Genomic DNA, 27612 nt, shown 5'->3' on the forward strand with positions numbered 1-27612 from the left:
CAGCTCTCCTGCAGAAGAGAAGAGACAAGGCATCCCTACTTAGTACTCTTGGCTCAGTTTGTACCTGCCTGCAATGTCAGAGGAGTTATGTTTTTTTTGTTGTTTTTGTTTTGTTTTGTTATTGTTTTTTTTTGTTTTTAAAGATTTTATTTATTATTTATTTGTCAGACAGAGATCACAAGTAGGCAGAGAGGTAGGTAAAGAGAGAGGAAGGGAGCAGGCTCACTGCCGAGCAGAGCCTGATGCGGGGCTCCATCCCAGGACCCTGGGATCATGACCTGAGCCAAAAGCAGATGTTAAACCCAATGAGCCACCCAGGCGCCCCAGAGGAGTTGTTTTGATAGTAGACTAGTATCATATCATATTAGAGTACACTATATTGTAGATACCTAAAGATTTTGTAAATTGGAGTTCATCTATCTCTCTTGTGGAAAAAGAATATTTTGCTTCACTTCAGTTTCCTTTATCATGTGAATGTAATACTTTTCTATATAGATTGCTAGAAGACTCTTGCCAGATAGTTCTCCCCCATAGTATTGAGTAATATTGAGTGTTGTGCTTTTATTATCCTTATTATATCACCCAAGAAGATGTTTAACCAATGGAAAGGACATACCTGTTTCTTCCTGTACGTTCATTCATTCAGCCCCATGTCTTATCCTTAAGTAGCCTTAAGACCCTTTTGCAGTGAATAGTCCTAGTTTTCTGAAATTTTTCTTCTGGATAAAGCATTAACAACATCCTGTTTTATTTTCAAAACTATCCTGATAAACGTAATGAATTGTACAACTGCCTTATGTATTCTGTAGTGTGTGGCTGCTGTGTTACCCTACTATGGGTAAGTGAAGAGTGTCCCATTATTTTAAGTTTATGGGAAGCACAAACTCGACAACAAAGTGTAGTAATTCTATATGGTGTACTCTAGTGCCCAAAAGTGAGAAGAGCTATCTTTAAAACTAAGTAGTTTTCCCATTACACTATAGTCTAGGCACAAAATAGTAAGAGGAGCTACCTTTAGAGCTAACTGCCTACTTCTAGTGGTTAGTGATAACAGAAGACCCAGGCTAGGGCTGAAGTGTTCCTGCTTACAGATGTGAGTAAATATGCTGTCATACTGCCTTACATTAGTTGTTAACTTTCATTATTCTCTGTTGCAACTGTTAGGGTCCGTGATCAAAGGAACGAGACTGATACAAAGCGAAGGTCAAACAAAACTTTATTTCGTGCCAAGCATCAAGAATCAAACTGACCGGTCAGGGCTATCTCTTACGAAAAGGCCAGGACGATGTTCCCGACAAGGTCACTCCCAAGAAGGCTGCTCTGGACGAGGCTGCTCCGCAGATGAGGCCACTCCATGATCGGAGCTGCTCCCAAGAAGAGGCCACTCCCAAGAAGAGGACATTCTGGACAAGACCGCTTCCCGGACGAGGCTGCTCCTGATGACAAAGAGGCAATGATGACAGCGACGATGACAAGGAGGACAACCCGGATGACACAGACTCTGCTCCCCACGATGCCACTCTGACAAGGTTGCCACCCAGAGGAAGCCACCGCTGCAGACAAGGCCGCTCGTGGCTGGGGGTGGCGAGGCATTTTGCGGTGAGGCTGCTGGCGGCTAGGAGCCATTGGCATCTCAGGGCCACTGGCGTCTCGAAACTGCTGGCATCCAGGGGCTGCAGGCATCAGGACCACTGACCGCTAGGCCGCTGGACTGCTGGACCGCTGGTGTCTCAGCACCGTTGACATCTAGGGGCTGCAGGCGTGGGGACCGCTGACCACTGGACCACTGGTGTCTCGGGACCGCTGACCACTAGGGGCTGCAGGCGTCAGGACTGCTGACCACTGGACCACTGGTGTCTAGGGACTGCAGGCGTCGGGACTGCTGACCACTGGACCGCTGGCGACTCGGGACCATCATCAGCACAACTGCCGGAGGCTGCAGCTCCAGGCTGCTGAAGGCGGGGCCACTGGAAGCTGCAGGCGGCTGGAGGCTGGAGGCGGCGTATCAGGGCCACCAGAGGCGGGACTGCCGGAGGCTGGAGACTGCCAACGCAGGGACCGCTGGTGGTGGGGCAGCTCGCAGCGGTTATAGCTCTTACAAGGCCAATCGGATCTCAATTCACCCTAATGGATATACACATGCCTCACCGATTGGACATCTCCACCTGGCCTGCCCCACCCCTACATCCGGGGTCCACAAGCGAGTTCCTCTGGGAGGGGCAGGCCCTTTCAGCTACCACCTTAGCTCTCCCTACATGACCCTGCATTATTGTCTTTGCCTTCCACAGACAGAAGGATTCAACTTCAAACTCTCCAGAATCCTCTGTATTTCCCTCTTTCTGGGAAAATTAGTTTTCTATAAATACATGCATATAAGTATTCATATGTAAATGTGCACACACACAGGAAATTTACCAAAAGAAGACTGTCACTCCACTGATGATGTCTGGGGCACAGTCTCGTAGAAGGAAGCTGCTCCTTGTTTGTTTTTCAAATTTACATTTTTCTCCTTTATGATATTTTCAATGACGTTCAGAGAAAAAATAAGTAGCTCCTTTTGCAAACATATTTAACCACAGAAGGGATTTATTCTGTCTTGGGACTTTTCAGTAAAGAAGTGATAAAAGTCTTTTAGATCTTTGGTTTCACTCTTTTTTTTTTTTTAAGACTTTATTTATTTACCTGACAGACAGAAATCATAAGTAGGCAGAGAGGCAGGCAGAGAGAGAGGAGGAAGCAGGCTCCCTGCCGAGCAGAGAGCCCGATGCGGGGCTCGATCCCAGGACCCTGGGATCGTGACCTGAGCTGAAGGCAGAGGCTTTAACCCACCAAGCCACCCAGGTGCCCTGGTTTCACTCTTTTTTTGTTGTTGTTTCTTTTCTTTTTAAAGGTGGTATTTATTATTAACAATTACATTCAAATAAGATAAGAGTAGGTGCTATCATTATTTCCATTTTAGGGAATAAGAACCTTAGGAAGATGTTACATAATTTATCAACCATGGGATATCTGCGATCAGCAAGGCAATTCAGACTTGTCATAGAGAATGTAGCAGATGCAAATAGAGTTATCTGAAAATTGTGATGGTTTGAAGACCAAGACAGCCTCTTCACTCACATGTCTGGCATCTCAGTTATAAAAGGTGGAGCAAATTTTGGCTAGTCGGTCATCTCTTTCTCCATGTGACATCTTTATGTGACTAGTGCGAGCTTCCTCAGAGGTTGGTGGTCTCAAGGTATTTATATTTTTAACTTAGAGACTATAAGAAAGTGTTTCAAAAAAACCAAGACACCAGATGAAAAGTCTTATGACCCAGTCTTGGAAGTCACAAGGTGCCTTTATTGCCCTGTATAATTGGTCAAATGAAAGTTATAGGGCTGGCCAAATTTTAAGCAAAGGAAATTACACAAGAGTATAGCTATTAGAAGGCATGGTTCCTTGATGGGTCAAGTTTGGGGATTAGCTGCCTTGAAAACATAGGGGGAAATAACCTTTTTAACCTATAATTTTAATTTTTCCCTTTGTCCTAACTTAGGCTCAGAAATTCCTCATTAACTATGTAAATGGAATTTATACTGATAAGGAATAGCAAATGCTTAAGAGTGAGCTTCAGCAAGGTTACATGCTAGTATTACAAGGGTGACACATTTAGCTTTTTTTTTTTTTCCAGACTTTGAGAGACTTTTCAAATGCATTTTAGTTACAATGGACATTGTGTATACTTTTGTTTATCATATGTAATGTCTGCTTGTATGAGCAAAATCAATGCTTATGAAAGCATTCCCTCCCTAGTATGTGCAGGCCTGGTGGTGAGCATATTCACAAATACTTGTCTCTCTTACTGAAAAGATATGTGTCAATGGTCTAGATAGGATCTTTGAGTTCAGGAACCCCTAGATTCAGTGTCTTCCATTAGTGTAGAGCTTCATTTCCCCAAGTATCCTTTTCCTTATTGAGGGGCTTCTAATTGGGCAGTTTCTCCCTGGGAGGCCATTGTTTCTGGCTAAATTAGTTTTTCCCCTTTGCTCTGTTATCACAGCCTTTCAATGCTTCTAAGAAAGATTACTCTGTCTTCTTCAAGCATTTAAGCTCTTTTGCCCAAACTTTGTCTGCAGGCTAATTAATGTAGAATGATGACAGTAGATTCTGGTTGGTATACATGCTTCTGGTGGTTCTGCCTCTTTATTTTAATTCTGACATGATATGAATAGCAACCTTAGGAAGGGGTGCTAAAGACTTAATGCTTGAACTCTCAGTGATCCAGGATTTCATAGAAAGGGGGAAACCATACATCAGAGGATTAGAGAAGGATTCCTGAATGACGGGGATCTGGAATTGGGCTTTGAACTATGAAAATAAATTAAGTAGGGAAAGGGAAGAGCCAGTGGTAGATTGTGACAGAGATGGAATATATTTAAGTAATTCCTTTTTTTTTTTTGAAGATTTTATTTATTAATTTGACAGAGAGAGACACAGTGAAAGAGACAGCACAAGCAGGGGGAGTTGGAGAGGGAGAAGCAGGCTCCCCATGGAGCAGGGAGCCTGATGTGGGGCTAGATCCCAGGATTCTGGGATCATGAACTGAGCTGAAGGCAGATGTTTAATGACTGAGACACCCAGGAGCCTCTATTTAAGTAATTCTTTAAAATACTGATTGTTCTCAGTGAATTTGCTCCCTGCAAAAGCAGATGTGTGTGAAGTCTGGCCTGCAGTAACTTAGAATGTAACCTTATTTGGTTAAAGGGTCATTGTAAATATAGTGAGTCAATATTATCTTCTACTGGAGCTCAGAGAGCCCTCATTTAATATGATCAGTATCCTTGTAAGAAGATGGCCAAGTGAAGACAGAAGGCCAAGAACAACACATTATTATGATGATGAAGACAGAGATCAGATTTACAAATCTGTGAGTCAAGAGATTTCCAAGGTTGCCAGTAAAACACCAAAAACTAGGAAGAGGCAAGGAAGGATTTCCTTACAGTTTTCAGAGGTGGCATGACCGTGCCAATACCTTAATTTTGAACTTCTGGCCTCCAGAACTATGAGATAAGAAATTTCTGTTGCTATAAGCTACCATTGTGGCACTTTGCTACATCAGCCCTAGGAAATGAATACATCAATAGAGAGAATGCTTTTAGGTGTGGAGAGAGTGAGGCAGGGTGGAAGGTCATGAATAAATCCAGATCATGATCAAGACAAAATTGGCCAAACCACTGCACAAAATGTATTAAGTATGAAGGTATTTAGTTAAATATGCACCAGATGTTCAGTAGGCATCCTTTTGTTTCTGAGAAGCCTCTATCCACTTTCTTGCCAGTGTGCTAGGGGATCTGAAAGGTCAAGCACAGAAACAGACTCATTGGGTAATTGAGGTCAAAAGGACCTCAAATTGGAAAAGGACACAAGAATAATAGAAAAATATTTTTGTGTTCTGGTGATAGCCCACAATGTGTATTTCTGGTCAGCTGACAGCCTTCCTGCTATGATGATTCAGGAACCCAGAACCATCTGTTATACAACTTCCTTATCCTTTGGGGTCCAATTTTCATATACAGCTGGCCAGTGGATGGGGAAATAGCATGGAGGTTATCTTGGAAAGATTTGTATTAGTCAGATCTAAAAATGAAGCCTAGAATTTCTGATCACGTTCATTCTCTAGAACTCAGTCACATGGTACCACCTAATGGATTTCCCTAGTCTGGGAAATTCAGTTTAGCTTTGTACCCAGTTTAAATAAAACAGTGGGTTTGGGTGAGCATCAAGCAGCCTCTGCCACTCATGACATCTAGTTTTACTTAGTGATTCTTTCCCTCTTATTCTAGCGGGACTGCCTTCCTCTACTCCATTTGACCACACATGGTTATCATCATGATCCAAGACCTAAATGCCTCCCTTTAATACATCATAATCAAAACATTATATCATTTTCATGGACATCTTTTCCCCCAAGTGTGAAACTGGCTGCATGAGCTAATATAGTTATATACTGATCAGAGACTGAATTTTGCCATATTTCAAGGAATTACTGTCTAATCTATGAGGAGTATAAATAATTTCCAAGAATTTTGTATTTTTCTGAAAATAAAATATCTATGAATAGTAGTTGTATTCAACAACTATGTTAAAATGTCCCTGAATAATTATGATATGACTATTATATCATTATTCTCATTATTAATTGCATACCTTGCATTTAGTTAGCACTTCATATTGCATATAAATCTTAAATCTATGAGAATGTGTTATTATATTATTTAATGGTCCTGTGGCTGAGGCATTTGAATTTATGTTTTTTATTTTTGTTTGTTTTAGCTTTAGAGCTCCCAGCATTATTGTAAACCATAATTCATTCTTTTCATACCTTAGTAGTTTTTAAAATGTTACGTTGCAGTTATAACACTTCTGAGGTAAAACAAGGCACTCGTGATGAGCACTGGGTGTTTATGTAAGTGATGACTTACTAAATTCTATATATGAAACTAATACTACACAGTATATGAACTAACTGGACTTAAATAAAAACTTGGAAGAAAACATGTATTAGTTGTAAAATGATCTTTTGAATAGGACAATTACATTGTAATCTAGGGTATGTGTTTGTGGATTCATGAAAGTTATATACTGTTTGTATATATAATCATGACACACTTTAAGACTGTCTGGACAATTATTTGATTTCTATATACCAGCATGGACAAAAAGAGGAGGTAGGCCAATCTTACTTTGACCCCTGCAAAGTCCTGGTTTTATTTCCTAATTTGGAGGTTTTGAAAGTTTGTGTGTGAATTTTTATCCAATGTAGATGTTATTGTGGTACCCCGGAATCACCAGAGCTGCAGAGAATGTTCCTGGGCTGTGGTTTACCTAAAAGCTGGGTCCATTAGGTGTACGTACTATATCCTCTGAGCATCTGGGCTCTGAGAGCAGGTGACTCTGTGTCATGCTCTAAGGGCCACATGATGGGGGACACTTGGGACTCTGGAGATGAAGTGAAAAAAGCTCTGGTATATCATATATGATTATTTATCCCCTATAATAACCAATATGCTTTGGGGAATTCTCTTACATGCTTCCCTAAGATTAACTCTTTAAAGGAAATACAACATATCTATTTTATCCCCTTCTTGTCATTTCTTGGGGCTTCATCTCAGAGGAATCTTGGCAACACAGTAAATATTTAAATTTCCAAATCACTAAATATATGTTGAGGCCATCATTTTTAACCCTGTATGAAAATATCACAGTGGTATAGTAGGTATTTTTTCCAATGAATTACCCCTGCTCTTAAAATTGTTATTAATACATCTAATTATCCTTGGGGGAGAAGTGACGTCTTACCATGCCCTCAATAGCAATAGCTCCCTAATAAAATATTAAACTTCCAAGATCCTACCAAAAAAGCTCTGTAATTCCTATGTGCTGACAGGAGTTGTCTGTAATTTTTTTTCTTAAGATTTTTTTTGTTTAGTATATAGAATAGGGAAGGGGTGGTGGGAGAGGGAAAGAGTCTTTTTTTTTTAATTACTTTTCTTTTTTTTTTTTTTAAAGATTTTATTTATTTGTCAGAGAGAGGGAAAGAGAGCGAGCACAGGCAGACAGAATGGCAGGCAGAGGCAGAGGGAAAAGCAGGCTCCCTGCCAAGCAAGAAGCCCGATGTGGGACTCGATCCCAGGACGCTGGGATCATGACCTGAGCCGAAGGCAGCTGCTTAACCAACTGAGCCACCCAGGCGTCCCTTAATTACTTTTCTTAACATATAATGTATTATTTGCCTCAGGGGTTCAGGTTGGTGAATCATCAGGCTTACACACTTCACAGTACTCACCATATCACATGCCCTCCCCAATGTCCATAATGCAACCAACATATCCCTACCCCCCTCCCACCAGCAACCCTCAGTTTGCTTTGTAAGATTAAAAGTCTCTTATGGTTTGTCTCCCTCCCAATCACATCTTGTTTCATTTTTCCCTTCCCCACTCCCCAAAACCCCCCACCCTCCCTCTTAAATTCCTCATATCAGAGAGATCATATGATAACTGTCTTTCTGTGATTGACTTATTTCACTCAGCATAATTTCATTTCTTTTGATAGCAGCAGAGTATTCCATTGTATAAATATACCACATCTTCTTTATCCACTCATCTGTTGATGGACATCTAGGTTCTTTCCATAGTTTGGCTATTGTGGACATTGCTGCTATAAACATTCAGTTGCATGTGCCCCTTTGGATCACTAAATTTTATCTTTTTTTTTCTTTTTTTTTTTTTAAGTAAGTCATTTAAGTGTTTTTTTTTTTTTTTTAAAGATTCTATCCATTCATTTAACAGACAGAGATCACAAGTAGGCAGAGAAGCAGGCAGAGAGAGAGGAGAAAGCAGGCTCCCCGCTGAGCAGAGAGCCCGATGCGGGGCTCAATCCCAGGACCCTGGGATCATGACCCAAGCCGAAGGCAGAGGCTTTAACCCACCGAGCCACCCAGGCGCCCCGACTACATTTGTATCTTTAGGGTAAATACCCAGTAGTGTGATTGCTGTGTCATAGGGTAGCTCTATTTTCAACTTTGTGAGGAACCTCTTCCTGTCTTTCAGACTGGCTGTACGACCTTGCATTCCCACCAACAGTGTAGGAGGGTTACCCTTTCTACGAATGCTTGCCAACATCTATCCTTTCTAAAATTGTTCATTTTAGCCCTTCTGACTGGTGTGAGGTGATATCTCATTGTGGTTTTCATTTGTATTTCCCTGATGTCCAGTGATTTGGAGCACTTTTTCATGTGTCTGTTGGCCATCTGGATGTCTTCTTTGCAGAAATGTCTGTTCATGTCCTCTGCCCATTTCTTGATTGCATTAGTGAATATCCTCTCTCATTCTGTCAGTTATCTTTTGGTTTTGTTGACTGCTTCCTTTACTGTGCAAAAGCTTTTGATCTCAGTGAAGTCCCAATAGTTCATTTTTGCCCTTGCTCCCCTTGCCTTTGGCAATAATTCTAGGAAGAAGTTGGTGCTACTGAAGTCAAAGAGGTTGCTGCCTGTGTTCTCCTCAAGGATTTTGATGGATTCCTGACTCTCATTGAGGTCTTTCATCCATTTCGAGTCTATTTTTGTGTGTGGTGTAAGAAAATGGTCTAGTTTCATTTTCCCGCATGTGGCTGTCCAGTTTTCCTAACACCATTTGTTGAAGAGGCTGTCTTTTTCCATTGGACATTCTTTCCTGCTTTGTTGAAGATTAGTTGACCATAGAGTTGAGGGTCTATTTCTGTGCTCTCTATTCTGTTCCATTGATCTATGTGTCTGTTTTTGTGCCAGTATCATACTGTTTTGATAATGACAGTTTTGTAATAGAGCTTGAAATCTGGAATTGTGATGCCACCAACTTCCGCTTTCTCTTTCAACATTCCTCTGGCTATTCGAGATCTTTTCTGGATCCATATAAATGTTAGGATTATTTGTTCCATTTCTTTGGAAAAATTGATGGTATTTTGATAGGGACTGGATTAAACATGTAGATTGCTTTAGGTAGCATAGACATTTTTACAATATTTGTTCTTCCAATACATAAGCATGGAAAGTTTTTCCATTTCTTTGTGTCTTCCTCAATTTCTTTCATGAGTTTTATAGTTTTCTGAGTACAGATTCTTTGCCACTTTGGTTAGGTTTATTCCTAGGTATGTTATGGTTTTGGGTGCAATTGTAAGTGCGACCAACTCCTTAATTCCTCTTTCTTCTACCTTGCTGTTGGTGTGTAGAAATGCAACTGATTTCTGTGCATTGATTTTATATCCTGACACTTTACTGAATTCCTGTCCAAGTTCTAGCAGATTTGGAATGGAGTCTTTTGGGTTTTCCACATAAAGTATCATATCATCTGCAAAGAGTGAGAGTTTGACTTCTTTTCTGCTCTGAATGACTTCTATTTCTTTTTGTTGTCTGATTGCTGAGGCTAGAACTTCTAGTACTATGTTGAATAGCAGTGGTGATAATGGACATCCCTGTCATGTTCCTGACCTTGTGGGAAAAGCTCTCTGTTTTTCCCCATTGAAAATGATATTCACTGTGGGTTTTTCATAGATGGCTTCTATGATATTGAGGTATGTACCCTCTATGCCTACACTTTGAAGAGTTTTAATTATGAGAGGATGCTGTACTTTGTCATGCTTTTTTAGAATCTATTGAGAGTATCGTATGGTTCTTCTTTTTCTTTTATTAACATATTGTATCACACTGAGTAATTTGCAGATGTTGAACCAACCTTGCAGCCCAGGAAAGAATCCCACTTGGTTGTGAAGAATAATCCTTTTAATGTACTGTTGGATCCTATTGGCTAGTATTTTGGTGAGAATTTTTGCATCTATGTTCATCAAGGATATTGGTCTGTAATTTTCCTTTGTAATGGGGTCTTTGCTGGTTTTCGGATCAAGGTAATGCTGGCCTCATAAAAGGAGTTTGGAAATTTTCCTTCCATTTCTATTTTTTGGAACAGTTTCAGGAGAATAGGTATTAATTCTTCTTCAACTGTTTGGTAGAATTCCTTTGGGAAGCTGTCTGTCCCTGGGCTCTTGTTTGTTGGGAGATTTTTGATGACTACTTCAATATTCTTACTGGTTATGAGTCTGTTCAGGTTTTCTATTTCTTCCTGGTTCAGATTTGGGAGTTTATATGTCCATAAGAGTGGAATTGCACCACTCTTGACTGGGGCCAGACTAATCTGCTTGGGTTAGCTCTCGGTAGCTTTTGTTTCGTGATCACTTTCCAAGGAGCTTTGGAGGATCAGAATGAGAATGGCAGCCACCCAATCACTGGTCCAGAGGAGCTGAGAGCTCGGGGCCCCACTCCTTAGTGTGCCTTCAGAGAAAAGCAATCAATCCCTCCCATCTCCCTGGTCTCTGGTCGTGCTCCATGCTCACCCAGCCTGTGAGCCTTTCTATATTTGGTGCACTGCCCCTTGGGAGTCTCCAAATGCAGCATATTCCTGCCTCACATTCCTGCGCTGTTCCTCCTAGAGGAGGAAAAAAGGGGTCTTTCCAGATCTGCCACTTGTGGGGTCCCTGCTCAAAGAGCAGTGGTTAGACTGTGCCTTGGATCATGGTTTACGGTAACCCCAAGCTGAGAGCTCACTCCTCCACTCCATCTCTATAGTCAGCTTCCCCTCTCAATAACTGGCAGTTCTGCCACACTCAGACACCCCCAGTCTTTCTGTGACCCCCCCCCCCCGAGATGACACTGTCCCTGTGAGGGCTCCACCCTTGCTTAGCCTCTGGAGTGACGTCCCTCAGTGGAGAAGACTTCTGAAAGTTCTGATTTTGTGCTCCATTGCTCCAATGCTTGTCAGGAGCTTGCCCTTCCCCCTGTAGTCTATCTTCCCATCACTTTGGATTCTCTTCTCCACAAGTCCTATCTTCCAAAAAGTGGTTGATTTTCTGTTCGTAGAATTGCTTCTCTTCTCCTCTTCTATCTCCTGTTGAGTTTATAGGTATTTGGAATGGTTTTATCTAGCTGAACTCCTGGAACCTAAGTGTCAGACACTTAACTGACTGTACAACCCTGGCACTTGGAGTTGTCTTTCTAAAATGAATCTGGAAACATAACCACTGTTCTTTATTACTTTTCATCTGAAAGCACCCTGAGATTCTTAGAATGGATTCTTAGAATCTCAGGACCTGCCACAAAAAGAAATTAACTTCACCATGTGCCCTACATGGATGGCTTTTAATATTCACTGATCCCTATTTATACACACAAGAGATTTTCTCTCATAAATCAGTCATCAAAAAATCAGAAGTTTTCACAGCAAATTAGTGTCAAGGTTGCAAAGAAGCAGTAGGATTCTAATAGCTGAGATCTGAACTATCAAAATTAGAAATTATTGCTACTTTGCAATGCTTTTTTGTTTCTTTTCAGCAATCTGTTTTCACTGCAGGGAAAACTAATGCTTGTCCCATGCTTATGTTTTAATTATTTTTTTTTTTTCAGGGTGTATCAGTTGCTTTACATACTTTCTTTCTTTCTTTCTTTTTTTTTTTTTTTTTTTACAATTTGAAACGCTTTATTTTTGTGTGTCCTTGTTATTAACAAGGCTATTTAATAAAGTTAGGATTCCAGTGAAAGGAAGTTTTCATGAAAGCCTTCGGGATCAGTTGTATGTCATATAGCGGGGAGTAGCAGTGAATTTGGCGTAAGACTTAATGACCTTATTTACAGCCTTCAAGAAATCCTTCTCGGTAGCAATTTTTCGCCATGCTCTGATGGCAAACATTCCGGCTTCTGTGCAGATGCTTCTAATCTCCGCACTAGTGCTATTTGGACACAGTCGCACTAACAATTCAAATCTGATACCTCTTTCGACACTCATTGAATGAGCATGAATCTTAAAAATGTGAGTCCGACCCTCTAGATCAGGTAAGCTGAATTCAATCTTTCTGTCCAGTCTCCCTGGCCTCATGAGTGCTGGATCCAGGGTGTCTGGTCTGTTAGTGGCCATCATCACTTTAATATTACCTCGAGGATCAAAACCGTCCAGCTGATTGATCAGTTCCATCATTGTTCTCTGCACTTCATTGTCTCCCCCAGCACCATCATCAAAACGAGCCCCTCCAATAGCATCAATTTCATCAAAGAAGATGGGGCAGGCTTTTTTTGTTCTGGCCATTTCAAAGAGCTCACGAACCATTCGAGCCCCCTCACCGACGTACTTCTGTACAAGTTCAGATCCAATAACTCGAATGAAGCAAGCATCAATCCTGTTAGCAACTGCCCGAGCACAGAGGGTCTTGCCTGTACCAGGTGGACCAAAGAGCAGCACACCCTTGGGAAGCTCAATGCCAAGGTTAACAAATCTTTCTGGATGAAGTAATGGGGTTTCAACTACTTCTCGAAGTTTCTCAATCTGTTCCTTACAGCCACCCACATCACTGTAAGTGACATCAGGTTTTTCTTCCACCTGCATCATGGTGACTGTTGGGTCAATCTTGGGAGGCAGCGGAATGTGAATCTGATACTTATTTCTGTCCACCCCAACTCTCATCCCTTCTTCAATGTCGGTAGGTGCTACCTGATCACTGAGGTCCACCACAAACTTGGCAAACTGCTTCACATTGATAATGTACTTTGGGTCCTCTGAGTCAGCATTGATTATCTTCGTACACCTTGCAACCTGCAAAGGCTGTTCACTCTGCAGTGTTTGCTTATCTGCAGCCAAATCCCAGAGTGCTGGTGGGGCCAGGCCAGTATCAGACTCTTTAATACCAGTGAGCTCATTAATTTTCTTGAGAAGCTGTTGAATGTCATCTTCAACCTACTTTATCTGCCTAGAGTAAGTGCTTTGACCGTAAGTTTTCAGCAAGGCAATATCCCCCTCATCCAGAGCTTGGATAGGCTTGTGTTCCTTCTCCTCCTCTTTGGTTTTCTGCTGATCGACACCAAGGTAATCCGGCATTTTTGTTGTTCCGAGGGCCTCAACTGCTCAGTGATTTGCTTTACATACTTTCCATTACTCTCAGAGTAATCATGAAATCTAAGTAATAATATTTACATTTTGGGAAAATGTGTAACTGGGGCTTATAAAGATCAAAGCACATCTTAAAGTTCAACCTCTTTATAATGGTAGAGTCAGGATGCAAAGCAAAATTGACACTCCAAAACCTCCATATTTCCTTTTGGCCTAGTAAAGATTGGTGACCCCCCACTTAGTATGGAAATCTGAATTCATATTGGGATAACAAAGAATGGCTATTGGGGGGGAGGTGGAGCTGAGCAGTGAGATGTTCAGGTGGAGACTGTGGGGCAGAGGGATGGAAATAAGCCCCAAAAGCTGAATGAGAAAGGTCTACTTACATCCCCGAGGCTGACTCCAGCAATGCCCTGTGGAAGAAATTTTTGACCTTATGCAGCACTGCTCATTCCAGACACTCCTTTGTGTTTCTCTGTTCTTTTGTTCTCTATCTTCAGTGGCTTGAGTTATCACAACAAAATGAGGATGGATGTCATCATAGGAAAATTGTACCGGACAGAGTTAGACAAGGTAGACTGACTTATGACTATTGAGGTAAGGTAAGAGAGACTGAACTCAAGTTCACTGAAACAAGGTAAAGGGTTTTTCAGTACTAAGGCAAACTAGTAGAAAAATACTGACCAATATTGGAGAGAAGGTTGGGATTAGAACATCTGGTTTTGTTAAATGGTGCTCATCAATGTTAGGTTCCTATTTTCCCAAATACTGGGAGATAAGGACCCTATCTTCCTTGAGGATAACATTTGAAAGAGATAATTACCTGGTCACTGAGAAATATATTCCTGGGATAGAAAGCTGGGCAGAGACTGGGAGAAGATTTAAATCTCACAGGGACACAGAGAGAATTTATAGTTGCAAGTTTTCTAAAGAAAGTGCTTTGAGAACAGAGAGATCAAGGGCTTACTGTCAAGAAGAAACCTGTCTCAAGTTTCCTTAAGCTGAGGAGAACATTAAGGTTAGCATGACCAATTTCTTTGAGCACAACACTGTTCTTCTCTTGAAGATTGGAAGGAAAGATGATAGCAAAGAGGAATTCTATTTTAAATAGCTACATGAAGATACAGCTTATTGAACTGAAAGTAGATGTCACTAGGAAACCAAAGTGGGACGGGGGGGGGGCGGTGGGTAGAGAGAGGTAGAAAAAGAAAGGACTGAGTTTATTGTTGGTAATAACATGAGAACTATCTACTGTTTTAAAATAACTGATTGAAATAATTTGATAGAATAATTGTAATAATAATAATAACTGGTAGAGCGTTATAAAATGAATAAGGAGCTCTGTCAGGGAAGAGACAGATAGCTAGTTGTTCCCGTCTTGAGAGATGAGAGTATCCGTATTGTAACCAAAGTCCCAGGATGTACTGAACACTCTGAGATGCACTGTAGGAAGGACTCAGCTCTTAGCACATCATGGATTCTCAAGATGTAACTGTTGTATGTATCTTGTCACTCCCTTGTAGTATAACTAACTGCCTGGCTAGTTCTGCCAGCCACTTAACATTATTTGGGTCAACTTCAACCATTTCAGTCACATGCGGATGTCTGGGGTGAAAACTGATTTCACATTAGCTAGAATAAGATGTAATTAGCAAAGTAAATCTCCTATAAATAAAGTAGTACACAATCAAAAGAAAGGACATCCATTATCTTAACAATTCCCACCAAGTAAATAGGATTATGACCCCATGCTTATTAGATTTGGAGTCCGTGAGTCAGGAGCCCCCTTCTACCTCATTAAAGGGAGTGGTACAGGAGAATGCAAGCATAAATACTGATGACTTGCACAAAGGGCACATATTTATCTTGGGTTGCTCACAAGCATGCCTAGACAAGAGCAACAGTGAAAGAAATTTATTTTGAAGACTAAAGAAGCACTGTCCAGGGATTTAGTAAATGAGAGAGGGACCAGATGACATTTAGTAAAGGGTATTGTCTTCTGAGTAGGGATTAAGAAGCAGACCCTGAGATGAGGATGCTTGTGAAAGTGTTTTATTATAATGTATTTCCAGGGAAAGAGCAAAGCATATCAACCACAAAAATCCTTTAAGATGTAGGCAAGTGGACAAGAAAGGGAACAAAACTAAGTTATTTGTGTGATTCTCATCTGTCCTTGTCCTTGGCTGTGCCCAGTCTCTCACTTTTCTGTTCCATCTTTACCTTCATTATTACATCCTTATATGACAAGTATTTTTTTGTATTCATTTTTCTGTGAATATGCACATTCACACAGGAAATATACAGAATAATATTGGGTCATTAAAATGTTTAGGATACTTGTAAACATCTAAAAATCTATCACTGGGTGGCAACTTGAATTGCTTTTGCTTTAATTTTATTGAAAGATTTTTCTCAAACCCCAGACTTCTTTTTTATATATATAAGTTTGTAATAATTTTTTTAATTTTTTATAAACATATATTTTTATCCCCAGGGGTACAGGTCTGTGAATCGCCAGGTTTACACACTTCAAAGCACTCAGCAAAGCACATACCCTCCCCAATGTCCATAATCCTACCCCCCTTCTCCCAACCCCACTTCCCCCAGCAACCCTCAGTTTGTTTTGTGAGATTAAGAGTCACTTATGGTTTGTCTCCCTCCCAATCCCATCTTGTTTTATTTATTCTTCTCTTACCCCCCTTAACCCCCTATGTTGCATCTCCACTTCCTCGTATCAGGGAGATCATATGACAGTTGTCTTTCTCCGATTAACTTATTTCGCTAAGCATGATACCCTCTAGTTCCATCCACGTCGTTGCAAATGGCAAGATTTCATTTCTTTTGATGGCTGCATAGTATTCCATTGTGTATATATACCACATCTTCTTTATCCATTCATCTGTTGTTGAACATCCATAGTTTGGCTATTGTAGACATTGCTGCTATAAACATTCGGGTGCATGTGCCCCTTCAGATCACTATGTTTGTATCTTTAGGGTAAATACCCAGTAGTGAAATTGCTGAGTCATAGGATAGTTCTGTTTTCAACATTTTGAGGAACCTCCATGCTGTTTTCCAGAGTGGTTTCACCAGCTTGCATTCCCACCAACAGTGTAGGAGGGTTCCCCTTTCTCCACATCCTTGCCAGCATCTATCATTTCCTGACTTGTTAATTTTAGCCATTCTGACTGGTGTGAGGTGATATCTCATTGTAAACCTGGACTTCTTACACTCCTCACAGAATATTTTCCTTATTATGAAAGATTACAACAACAATAAATAAAAGCCCTGTGATGATGTGTGGCCTCTGATTCTAGAAGCAGAAAGGAACTGCATCTCACTGAGATGTAAAGTTCTAAGGGCAGTACCTGAGATCAACCTACCATTGCTCCTGAAAAATGCTGAGAAAGAAGCCATGATGGAAAACATAATACTGTTTCTCAGGGAGATCACCACAATGCAGTTTTGCACCAGAGTAATAATGGTTCCTTTGCTTTTAGGACTGATGTTTAATTTGGCTTGTGTTTAGAGGCCATAATGAATGCTAATTAATATATTTAAGCACCAAGATGATATACATGATGGCAACATGCTTCTAATACAAGGAGCATTTGTGAAGCACTCTATGGAAGTGAACAGCAGAGTCAGTGTGTTATCCCTTCTAGGGTCAGAAAAAGCAACTGTAAGAGGCAGGACCATGCACTGTTTCATGATACTTTCCCTCTCTGTATCTCTCCCTTTCTCTCCCTCTGTTGTTTCTCTTATTCCTCCCTTCTCCTTCTCCACACTTGTACATAGGCATAGTGCATATTCCACTTAAGCATGATAGTTAAAAGTTGTATTTGCCAGCTACAGTACTGTACTTCAATTCAGATTTCCTATTTTCTTGTGATATCACCTTAGGCAAGATCCCTATTAACTTCTCCATGCATCATCAGTTCCCTCCTCTACTAGGGTGTTGGAAGACCGAGTAAGATAGCAATTACAGAGCACTTAGCATAATGCTTCTAACTTAGTGCTCAGTGAATATCTGTTGTAATTGGCAACTGGAGGTCCATAGGTAGAGATCTTTGTGCCCACTGGAGTCTTGAATCCAAGAGCATCTCCTGCTCTTGTATCTTCTTAAACTGTGCATTTCAGTGAATCCCCATATTGGCTATGGTCCAAGATTAAGCATGTCTTAGCTAAAGAATCTGTTCTTTTATTTAGCTTGACATTTACTGTGAGTGATTTTGATGGTGTCTACTCAGTGTTCATGGAGTTAGGCTTTATGAAAATCATCTGTGATCCAGGCTGGTATTTATGTTCATGTTTAAGGCAGATCTCCTGAACTAGCCTATTATGATAAACACAAAGTAGCTACTAGAGAAGTAAGAATCTTAACAATGTTTCTGAGGGCTTTCATATTCCCAGCTTTTACTGTTTCTTAATATTTTTGAATTCCTGGCCCTTTGCTCTGCACTTTCTTAGCTCTTGGTGAGTGGGCAGTGGGGCTAACTCCACAAGCTGTAAAGCTGGAGGTAACTGAGCGGAGTTGCCAACAGTTGCAACATCCTGCTGAGCACTAATCAGATAAGTCCTCTGGGAAAATGCTGTTACCTTGAAAACACTGTATTGGAAGATAGATATTTGAAAAATGAGCACACTATAAGGATATGAGCAGGGAAAATAAACTTTCAGTATTATGGAAAAATTAGTGAGGAGAGCAAACATTCCAGTGCCTGAGGAGCCAACATTGGTGTCTATCAGGGGACAGTGCCATCCATCTCAGTATATTGAGCAGAAGTGTAAATACTGAAAGATTCATGGAAGGAGATGAAAGCAAGGAAGCTGAGTTATAACTGAGGGCTCTAGTCTGTGTGTGCACTAGGCTGATGGGATCAAGAAAATAGAAAAGGATATACACAATGATAATTTTCTATTTTCCAATTTTAATCTTCTGTGTTTATAAAATTTCATTTAGCAAATGACAATACCAGAAAATAAAAATACTTTTTATGTAGTCCAGCAGGAAACTTGAGAGCAGGTCCTGACTAGATCAGATCCTTCTGGGAGTTCTGACTCCCAGGAATGCTGCTCTACAGTGAGTGTCTACAAATCAGCGGGTGGCAGTGCACTCCATGCAGAAGGGCATAGAATGACCAGAGACTAGGGGTTGATGTCTCAGCAGAACTCTGAAGCCTAATGATTTGACTTCTTTCTTGCATACTGGGTAACTAGAAATCAGTTAGCTCTACACTGAGATGAGGTTGCCCTGATGAGAATGAAGGCAGGTGAGAAACTTCACTCATAAAAAGTGAGCCCAAAATGTCAGTGTGGAAATCCTCGTAAAGTTCTAATCTTTGGGATCTTCAGGAATAAGACTTTCTGCTTATCAAAATCTCTGTGATTCTTTGCCCTTTGCCTCTGCTATAATTAAACTGAAGTCATGTACTGTTTTATGTGGAAATAAATGCATTTGTAGAAAGACAGCTAAGGTGACAAAGGACTATGTAAGAGGATATGAATCCACTGATCAAATCTGCCAATGATGCACTTGCAAATCTTGCTCACAAAGATGTAAAAGAAAGGTAACAAATTGTGCCTAAACAGATAAATCACTTGGAGAGCTAAAACACTGTAATAGTATAGGAGTGGTACAAGCTCTTCTCCATTAGATGTACCTTCATTTACAGTATTACTTCGGGCATTTTTAATTACCTTAAACAAGTCTGATATTTTTAGAAAAGATTGTCCAGTTTAACTAGGAATGACAAAATGAAGAACCCTAAATAACTGACCAATTAAAAGGATATTAGGAAGTTGAATGATAGGGTTGCTTTCCCTTCTATAGTGAGCAATAATTTAAGTGAAAAATAGTGTAAGTAGATTTTTGATGTAAAATAATAAAAGTTATAAAATCAAAACAAAAGTGTGGAAATAGAAACACATTTTACTTTACCAGTAACACTAGTATCTTTAGTTAAACTAGATTTTCTCCCTAAAAAAGTATAATTGACCTTGATTAATAGTAATATGCCTACTGAATTTACCTGTTATTTAACTCTGCTCTACATCTGAGATGGGTCTTCGGTTGTGGCATGTATTTGTGATGCATGAGTTACTGGTTTGTATGTGAGAATCATGTTGGTTACCATCTGTGTAAACAGATGCAGGGACTAGTTCACCTGTTCTTCCCATACTGTTATCACTGACTTCAATTCAGAATAAATTATTGCTTTAGAGACTGTGGTTGTAGACAATTTTGAAATAAAGTATGTGTGCAGACTCAGCATACTGGACCACTTAATGTCTATTACCCAGACCAGGTGGATGTTGTGTTTTCCAAGACATCTTCAACTATGCCTCTGTATTGGCATGTTGGAATCAAGATACCTGTAAGGTATCTCAGATACTTTCCCTGTAACCCACACCACATAATGTAAGCTCATGGTAATACTGTGAAATTTATATCTACCCAAGTTTTCTGTTCTGCACTGGGAGTCAGGAAGAGGAATTATAGCCCACCCATCACAATGAGATCACATTCCATGGCTGCCCTTTCTAGATTAAGGACTGGTGTTAAATAAATAAATAATTCAATGCAATGTGCTTTCCTTTTGTATCGTTTATGGCTTTTTTCTCTAAGTCATTGCAGAATTCATTAGCAATATATCTTTCCCTCTGCTCGATTTAATAATTAGCTAACAAAGTAAATATAGGGTGAGTCTAGCTGCTGTGAGTTGATTACACTGATGATTGTGCAAATTCCTAGCTACCTCTGCTATACTGTCAGACTGTTTGAAAAAGCCACAAGATGACTAAAAGCTCTTAACTACATCTGAATGTCAGGATTCTGACTACCATTTGCTTTTCTTCCAACCATTTAAATTTATTGTGACCTGCTTCTAACACTCCTTTTAACCATAAGAGCAGCAGGCCTCTTATGAAGGATATTTTGTTTCCCTACAGCGACTTTTTATTCTGGCAATTTTTTTTTTCTCCAAATAACTTAAACCAGAAAAGATTCACAGTTGTAGGAAGGCTTAAAAGGTGGCATCTGCTAGGAGCTGAATTTCCACATTGGACTTTAATGATGATTGTGGGGATGCATCAGATTGGGGCACAAGTCCTATCCAGACTTGGTGGTGCCCATTGGTTGCCATGGGTACCTTTATAAGCAACTGCACATTTTACTTTGGAAGTTTCTACATGATAGCCCTGTCCTGGGGCAGTGTGGTCAGATTGGGGTGGAAATAAAGAATAGTGTAGAATGGGGCCCAGCAGGATTGTCAAAACCAAATCCATATTTCAGTTAAAAGCCAACACAAATTCATTTGTTTTCTTGACAAAAGTCTGGTGATCTGAAATGTAGGGATCCTTGAGAAAAGCAATTTCTAATTAGAAAAGATTAATAATTCATTCTGCCATGGGAGAACAGAACATACACCAGGAACTGTGGAGACAGCCTTCTCTCCTAATTGTTCTTAAGCTCTTGTAAGTATAATTTTTTCATATGTTGATTGCAACTATGTCTTCTGTCACAGTATCCTCACTCTAGCCCCTTAATCTTCTCTGCTGTGACATTTTCTCATCTCACTTAACAAGGTACTCTTATTTTTCTTATTTTTGCATTTAAGCACAGACTGTTGCTAAGGAGGGGAAAAACTGATTCCAAAAAGTTATTTCCATTTGGTGTTGCTAACACCTGCAGCTGAGGCTGAAGAAAGTTAACATTGGGGAAAATCAGAAGCTGAAATAAACATTATCATGTTAGAAAGAAATTGGAGGTCTTAGTGTGCATGTGTGTGTGTTTTTTTAATACCTAGATATAAATATGGGTATGTATACAATATATAGTTAGATTGAAATTTATGAATAAAGGGATAGATACAGAAATATAGATGTAATATAATTTAATACTCATAATTTAATACTCATCTGATTTAATGCTCTTCAATCTTATTAAAACTATTGAACAGGGCGCCTGGGTGGCTCAGTGGGTTAAGCCGCTGCCTTCGGCTCAGGTCATGATCTCGGGGTCCTGGGATCGAGTCCCGCATCGGGCTCTCTGTGAATATTTTTTTATTTAAAAAAATAAATAAATAAAACTATTGAACAAACCTCAAATAAAATTAAATTTCTAAAATCTGTGTTCCACTACTCACTTCCTTTTCCTGAAATACTTTATTTTTCCCATGAGTTTGCTTTAATTTCTTCCAACTAAAATTTAACATTTCTTATAACATCCATAGCATCCTTAACACACATATTGATAAATTAAAAATTTATGAATTGATAATAAACCAATAGATAAGGCAAAATGAATCACAGGAGTCTTTCAGCACACAAATTGTTTCTCCAAGACCCTAATCAATAGGTTTGTCAATGTCACATAAACATAGGGCAGGAGAGGAGAGTAGAAGGAGGCAAAGTTGACAGTATTTGAAGTATTTGATGGACTATGTGTCACACAATAAAAGAGCTTATGAGCTAAGAATGTGTGTGGATTGTGGAGGGGGAGGGACACAGCCTGCTCCCTTGATGAAACTTTATTATTTTGGATTCTGAAGGTCACACACAAGATTATAATCATCCAAGAATGGTTCCCCCTCCACTCTTCTGTAAATTCTTGACAAGTCTACATGTGCAAAAACCATTTAGCAAAATGCCAAAACAGGCTTCACAGTTTGTAATTTTAAAAAGCAATAACACAGATCTACTGCAACTTGTAAAATATTCAATACAGTGTTTTGAATAAGATTGAAAAATTGAAGGAAAATCAGTGTTCCCAGCAGGCAAAATATTACTGACATTTTTAATAATAATGAAACATAAGACTTAGGTAGGGCAAAACAAAAATCCATTTCGCATGTCAAAGACTTGTTTGGAGCAAATTTGTTTAGGTTACTTTGTTAGATTGTGTGACTCTAATGGGATAAGTTCAAGGTTAAGAAAAGTAAAATAAATGTCTAAATGATAATGAGGAAGCTAACTTTTCCGACAAGGTTCTGAAAGATGAGAAATCTTTAGGCAAGAAATAAATTCTTCATCTTTGCTTCATGAATGCAATTTTGTTTCACTTTCAAGACAAAAAGGAAATCAAAATATCTGCCTAGTAGGCTTTACATAATCTATGTTCTCCTGGCTATGCATAAATTTAAAGATTTAGGCTCTGTATCTTGTTGTATCTGGTGAGATTTTATTTATTTGTCACATTTTTCAACCCAAGAAAAACACAATAATTCAAGTCTGTCCAAATTTAAATATATGGTAGTTTATTAGCACATTATTAAATCCTTCTACTATGGAAAGAGGTAAGGAAAAATTTAGCATAAAATAGCTTATTGATCAGCAACTATAACTGAAGAAACACATTAGCAGATCTTCAGTTGCCATGAGATAATACAATTTAAAGATACTTTTCAAACCCTTAGAGTATAAATAAAAGGTTAATCTTCATCTTTTTATGACTTGCTTGTATCAATTACCAGTGAAATGTCTTTGGATGATTAGATGATTGATATGAGGGGGGAAAAAAATCTTCCATTGACTTTCATTTCCAATTAATTCCAGAGTCTTTTTTTAATTTAAAGATCTTTGAGAGAATGTGACTGATGCTTAAAACATTATTTCCACTTAATGAGAAAGCATGAGGTCCTTTGGGAAAATTATTCAGTTGTCTAATTGACTAAGCAAGAGAGAACTGAGTTTTTCAAGAACTGAGGTTCCATGGAAACAACCATGTTGATTTGCCAAACTGTGATGTTACTAACTCGGACTGACTGAAGTTATGTTCAGGACTGCCAGTTAGCATCATGGATAGAATACTATGGCTTGTTTATATATACAAGTTCAAAGATTTCATTAACTTTTTTTTTTTTTATATATTTCATGAACTTTCATTGACTGATGACTGAATTAGTTTAAAATGAGCGTACAAGTTTCAATTGTTTGGCCATGAAGTTAGGTGAAAACTCTTTCAGTCTTGTCTTTTCTTTTCTTTCTTTCTTTTTTTTTTTTTTTAAGATTTCATTTATTTATTTGAAAGAGAGATAACAAGTAGGCAGAGAAGCAGGCAGAGAGAGAGGAAGGGAAGCAGGTTCCTTGCCAAGAGAGAGTCTGATGGGGGGGCTCCATCACAGGACCCGAGCATCATGACCTGAGCTAAAGGCAGAGGCTTTAATCCACTGAGCCGCCCAGGCACCCCATAGTGTTTTCTTGAATATATTCATGGATTTTCCTAATGTTTCTCTGTAGCTCTCATCAGCTTTCACTGTGATATTTTTCTAGTCCCATCTCCTCTCTTGTCTGGATTGTGGTTCTGGCTTCACTTTCTACTTGTATCAGTAAAAATTCCTAATCTCTCCTATTGATATAAAAAGAGTAGAAATCTCCATCTTCAGATTTGTAAAACTTAGTGTATGCATACCTAGAGCTTAGTATAGACCCAGGTGCATAGAAACCTTTCAAAAGATATTAGCAATTATCAATATTGCTATTGCTATCAGCAAATAACAGCATTTCCTTAAAACCTTGCTACATCAAGTGGATCAGCAGATGGGCTAATCTGAACAATGGAGGATGAAATGCCTTGATGAAGGCACATTTATTTATTTATTTATTTATTTAAATCAGATCCTTTAAGAGTTATTTTGTAGTGTTCACTTTTATTTGTGAGTAATGAGATTATACTAAAATGTTGTGGTATAGGAAAGGAAGCCATCTTGCTATAATCATGTACTAAAAAGCCCTAAAAAATTCAAAAGCACTGGATGTAAGACAAATTTGCTAAATAATGTTCACAGGAAAATAAGCAAAAAATAAAAAATAAAAAATAGATCTTACTATACCTTCAAACCTGTCCCAATTATAGAGGACTTCCAACTTCCATTTAAAAAAATTGTATTGGGGCACCTGGGTGTCTCAGTGGGTTAAAGCCTCTGCCTTCAGCTCAGGTCATGATCCCAGGGTCCTGGGTATCTAGCCCCACATTGGGCTCTCTGCTCAGCAGGAAGCCTGCTTTCCCCCTCTCTCTGCTTGACTCTCTGCCTGCTTGTGATCTCTGTCTGTCAAATTAAATAAGTAAAATCTTTAAAAATAAAGTTAAATAAAAATTTTAAAATTGTATCAAGTTTTGATGGAATTATTTTGTGAAATTGAAAACAGCCATTTTTTTCAGTCTTAGAACTAGATTAATTTCAGTATCTGTTTTGGTCCCCAGACTCTTCATTATAAGAGAGATTTATTATATTAAATATAAGAGATATAATTTTTAAAGTGCTAAGAAAATGGTTAGGAATTATAGTAAGGATATCCTCTGAAGTTTGAACTTCAATTAATATCATAGCTCAAATATCCTTTTTCTATCTGCCTTTTCTGCCCTCCTGTCTACCTCCCATGCCAGCTATCTAATACACACATAAATAATAGAAGTGATAGAGAAACACACATTTCCAAACATCATATTCTCAAAAAAAGCATAAAATGATGAGCAGTTAAAACTAGTAATTGAAAGTAAATAATCACTCAGTTATTTTCAATGAAAATAAGAAGTTAAGATACAAGTGCACTTAGAATGAGGACTTTTCCTAGAATGATTAACAACTGACAAGCCATGGCAAAGAAAAAAAAAAGTCCTGGTTTAATAATATTTAGTAAATTTAAAAACCTGTTTATTAAGTGGTTGTTCTCTATTGATTATAGATTATATTAATTATAATGCCATGTGAGAGTATGTTGAAAAATGAAAAACACAGGGCATAACTGCTGTTTATCTAGAGCTCACTTTTTAGTTAGAAGTGGGGGGCGGTAGTTGAAGGAATACAGATAATAAACAAGTAAAAAATAGATGAATATGATGATTTTGAATAGTGATATAAGTCATGAAGTAAGTAATAAGTCAAAGGCATGTGTGAAAAACTGACAAGGATGCTATTTTAATTTGGATGGTCAGGGAAGACCTGTTTGAAAAAGAAAATTGTTTGTGTTTTGTTTGTTAAACGAGGCTTCATCTCCCTGCCATCATCAAACTCACCTCCCCATCACTCTACAGAACTAAAGATTTACCAGGGAGAGACTCGGGAAAATGGTAATATCAAAATGTAGAGTACCCTATTATACACCAAAAGGAAAATCTTGGAGGACTGAATGAATCAAGAGCCCTTAAGCATACTCACTAGAGAAGGGTAAAGACAGGGATGCAGTTCAAAACAAACAAACAAGAAAAACCTATCTGAAAAAGGGCTAATGTCCAACATATATAAGGAACTCAATAGTACAAAAACAGATTAAAAATAGGCAGATTACTTGAATAGAAAAAAATTTTTCCCCAAAGAAGATATACAAATAGCCAACAGGTACAAGGAAAGGTACTCAGTATCACTAATAGGGTTAAGAGGTAGTATCCTTTCTTTGTGGTTTTGAATTGCATTTAATAATTAGTGATAATTAGTGATACTGAGTACCTTTCCTGTACAGTTTGGCGACCATGGCCATTGCTGCTATAAACATTGGGGTACAGATGGCCCTTCTTTTCACTGCATCTGTATCTTTGGGGTAAATACCCAGTAGGGCAATTGCAGGGTCATAGGGAAGTTCTATTTTTAATTTCTTGAGGAATCTCCACACTGTTCTCCAAAGAGGCTGCACCAACTTGCATTCCCACCAACAGGGTAAGAGGGCTCCCCTTTCTCCACATCCCCTCCAATTCATGTTGTTTCCTGTCTTGCTAATTTTGGCCATTCTAACTGGCGTAAAGTTATATCTCAATGTGGTTTTAATTTGAATGTCCCTGAGGGCTAGTGATGATGAACATTTTTTCCTGTGTCTGATAGCCATTTGTATGTCTTCATTGGAGAAGTGTCTGTTCATATCTTCTGCCCATTTTTTTTATATGATTGTCTGTTTTGTGTGTGTTGAGTTTGAGGAGATAAGAAATGTTAGCAAGGATATACAGAAAAGGACACCTTTGCACCCTGTTGGTGGAGGTATAAGTTGGTAAAGCCATTGCATTGAAAGTATGGAGGTAACCCCCAAAATTAGAAATAGAATTGCCAGAGGCACCTGGGTGGCTCAGTGGGTTGAAGCCTCGGCTCAGGTCATGGTCCCAGGGTCCTGAGATCGAGCCCTGCATTGGGATCTCTGCTCAGCAGGGAGCCTGCTTCCTCCTCTCTCTCTGCCTACTTGTAATCTCTGTCTGTCAAATAAATAAATAAACTCCTTAAAAAAAAAAAAGAAATAGAATTGCCATATGATTTGGCAATCCCACTTCTGGGGTTTATATACAAGGGAAATGAAATCAGTTTCTTGAAGAGATGTGTGAACTTCTATGATCATTACAATGTTATTCATACTTGAGATCTGCTAAGAGAGGAAACATTAGGTGTTCGACACACACACAGTAACTATGGGGTGATGGATGTCAATTAGCTTGACTGTGATAAGCATTTCACAATGGAAACATATTTCAAATTTCACATTTTAAATATACAGTTATATTAAAGGTATATATACAAATACTTTTTATTTGTCAATTTTACCTTAGTAAAGCTGGAAAAAATAGTAAGAAACTTCACAAAGAGAAAAGGACACTGAAGTTTCCAGAAACTAGCCCAGGGGATGAAAAGCATTAATTACTATGAATAAATGAATAAGCTTTGCATGTCTCATAGGAATTTCCAGTATGAACATCCTAAATTTATGCTAAATATTGAATATTTGATAAATACACTACACTGTATGTAACTTAAAGTCTTAGTGCATATTGTGGATAGATTTTATAACTCTGAGAAATGGGGAATACTAGTCAGATAAATTCCACATAACTAATAATTTTAGAGGCTTTATGATAAAAGAACTGGTTAAAGAAGCTACCCTTAACTTTACAGTAAGATTTTTGAAGTCAGGGACTATCTGTCATACCATTTCATATAAATACATATCTAACAGTGTTAGCATTTTGAACAGTAATCAAAGATAATTGAATGGGAAGTCTTTCAACTATGGGTTACAAGTTGATGCAAGAATGGAAGGCTCTAGGCTTCATGAAGGCAGGGACCAAGTTAAATTATTACCTTAGGACCTGGAAAATGGCAGATATACAAAAGTGAGTACTGAATTAATTATTTGGTGTTTTTAGCCTACTGCAGAGAACTTAAGAGACCTGCTAGTTAACATACCTAAAAAAATT

The 27612-nt window shown here is 38.9% G+C and overlaps 1 protein-coding gene and 1 pseudogene across 4 annotated transcripts in view; both read right to left on the bottom strand.

Annotated features, from left to right (window-relative positions):
- Positions 1–1170: 1170 nt before the first annotated feature.
- LOC309859272 (uncharacterized protein) overlaps positions 1171–27612 on the bottom strand; it is a 234608-nt gene continuing 208166 nt past the window's right edge. For 2 of the 3 annotated variants that reach the window (XM_082719960.1, XM_082719958.1), the window contains exon 3: positions 1171–1436. In XM_082719960.1, coding sequence (XP_082576086.1) covers positions 1260–1436 — 177 coding nt within the window. In that variant the 3' untranslated portion in view covers positions 1171–1259. Of the gene's footprint in view, positions 2651–27612 lie in introns of all 3 variants that reach the window. The other variant, XM_082719959.1, reaches the window with a different exon arrangement.
- On the bottom strand, positions 12039–13460 carry LOC309859270 (26S proteasome regulatory subunit 7 pseudogene; annotated as a pseudogene). Its single transcript has one exon. The product of its transcript is annotated as a 26S proteasome regulatory subunit 7 pseudogene (transcript).

The sequence above is a fragment of the Mustela nivalis genome (assembly GCF_964662115.1).
Source record: "Mustela nivalis genome assembly, chromosome: 2".
In the NCBI taxonomy this organism is placed as follows: Eukaryota; Metazoa; Chordata; class Mammalia; order Carnivora; family Mustelidae; genus Mustela; species Mustela nivalis.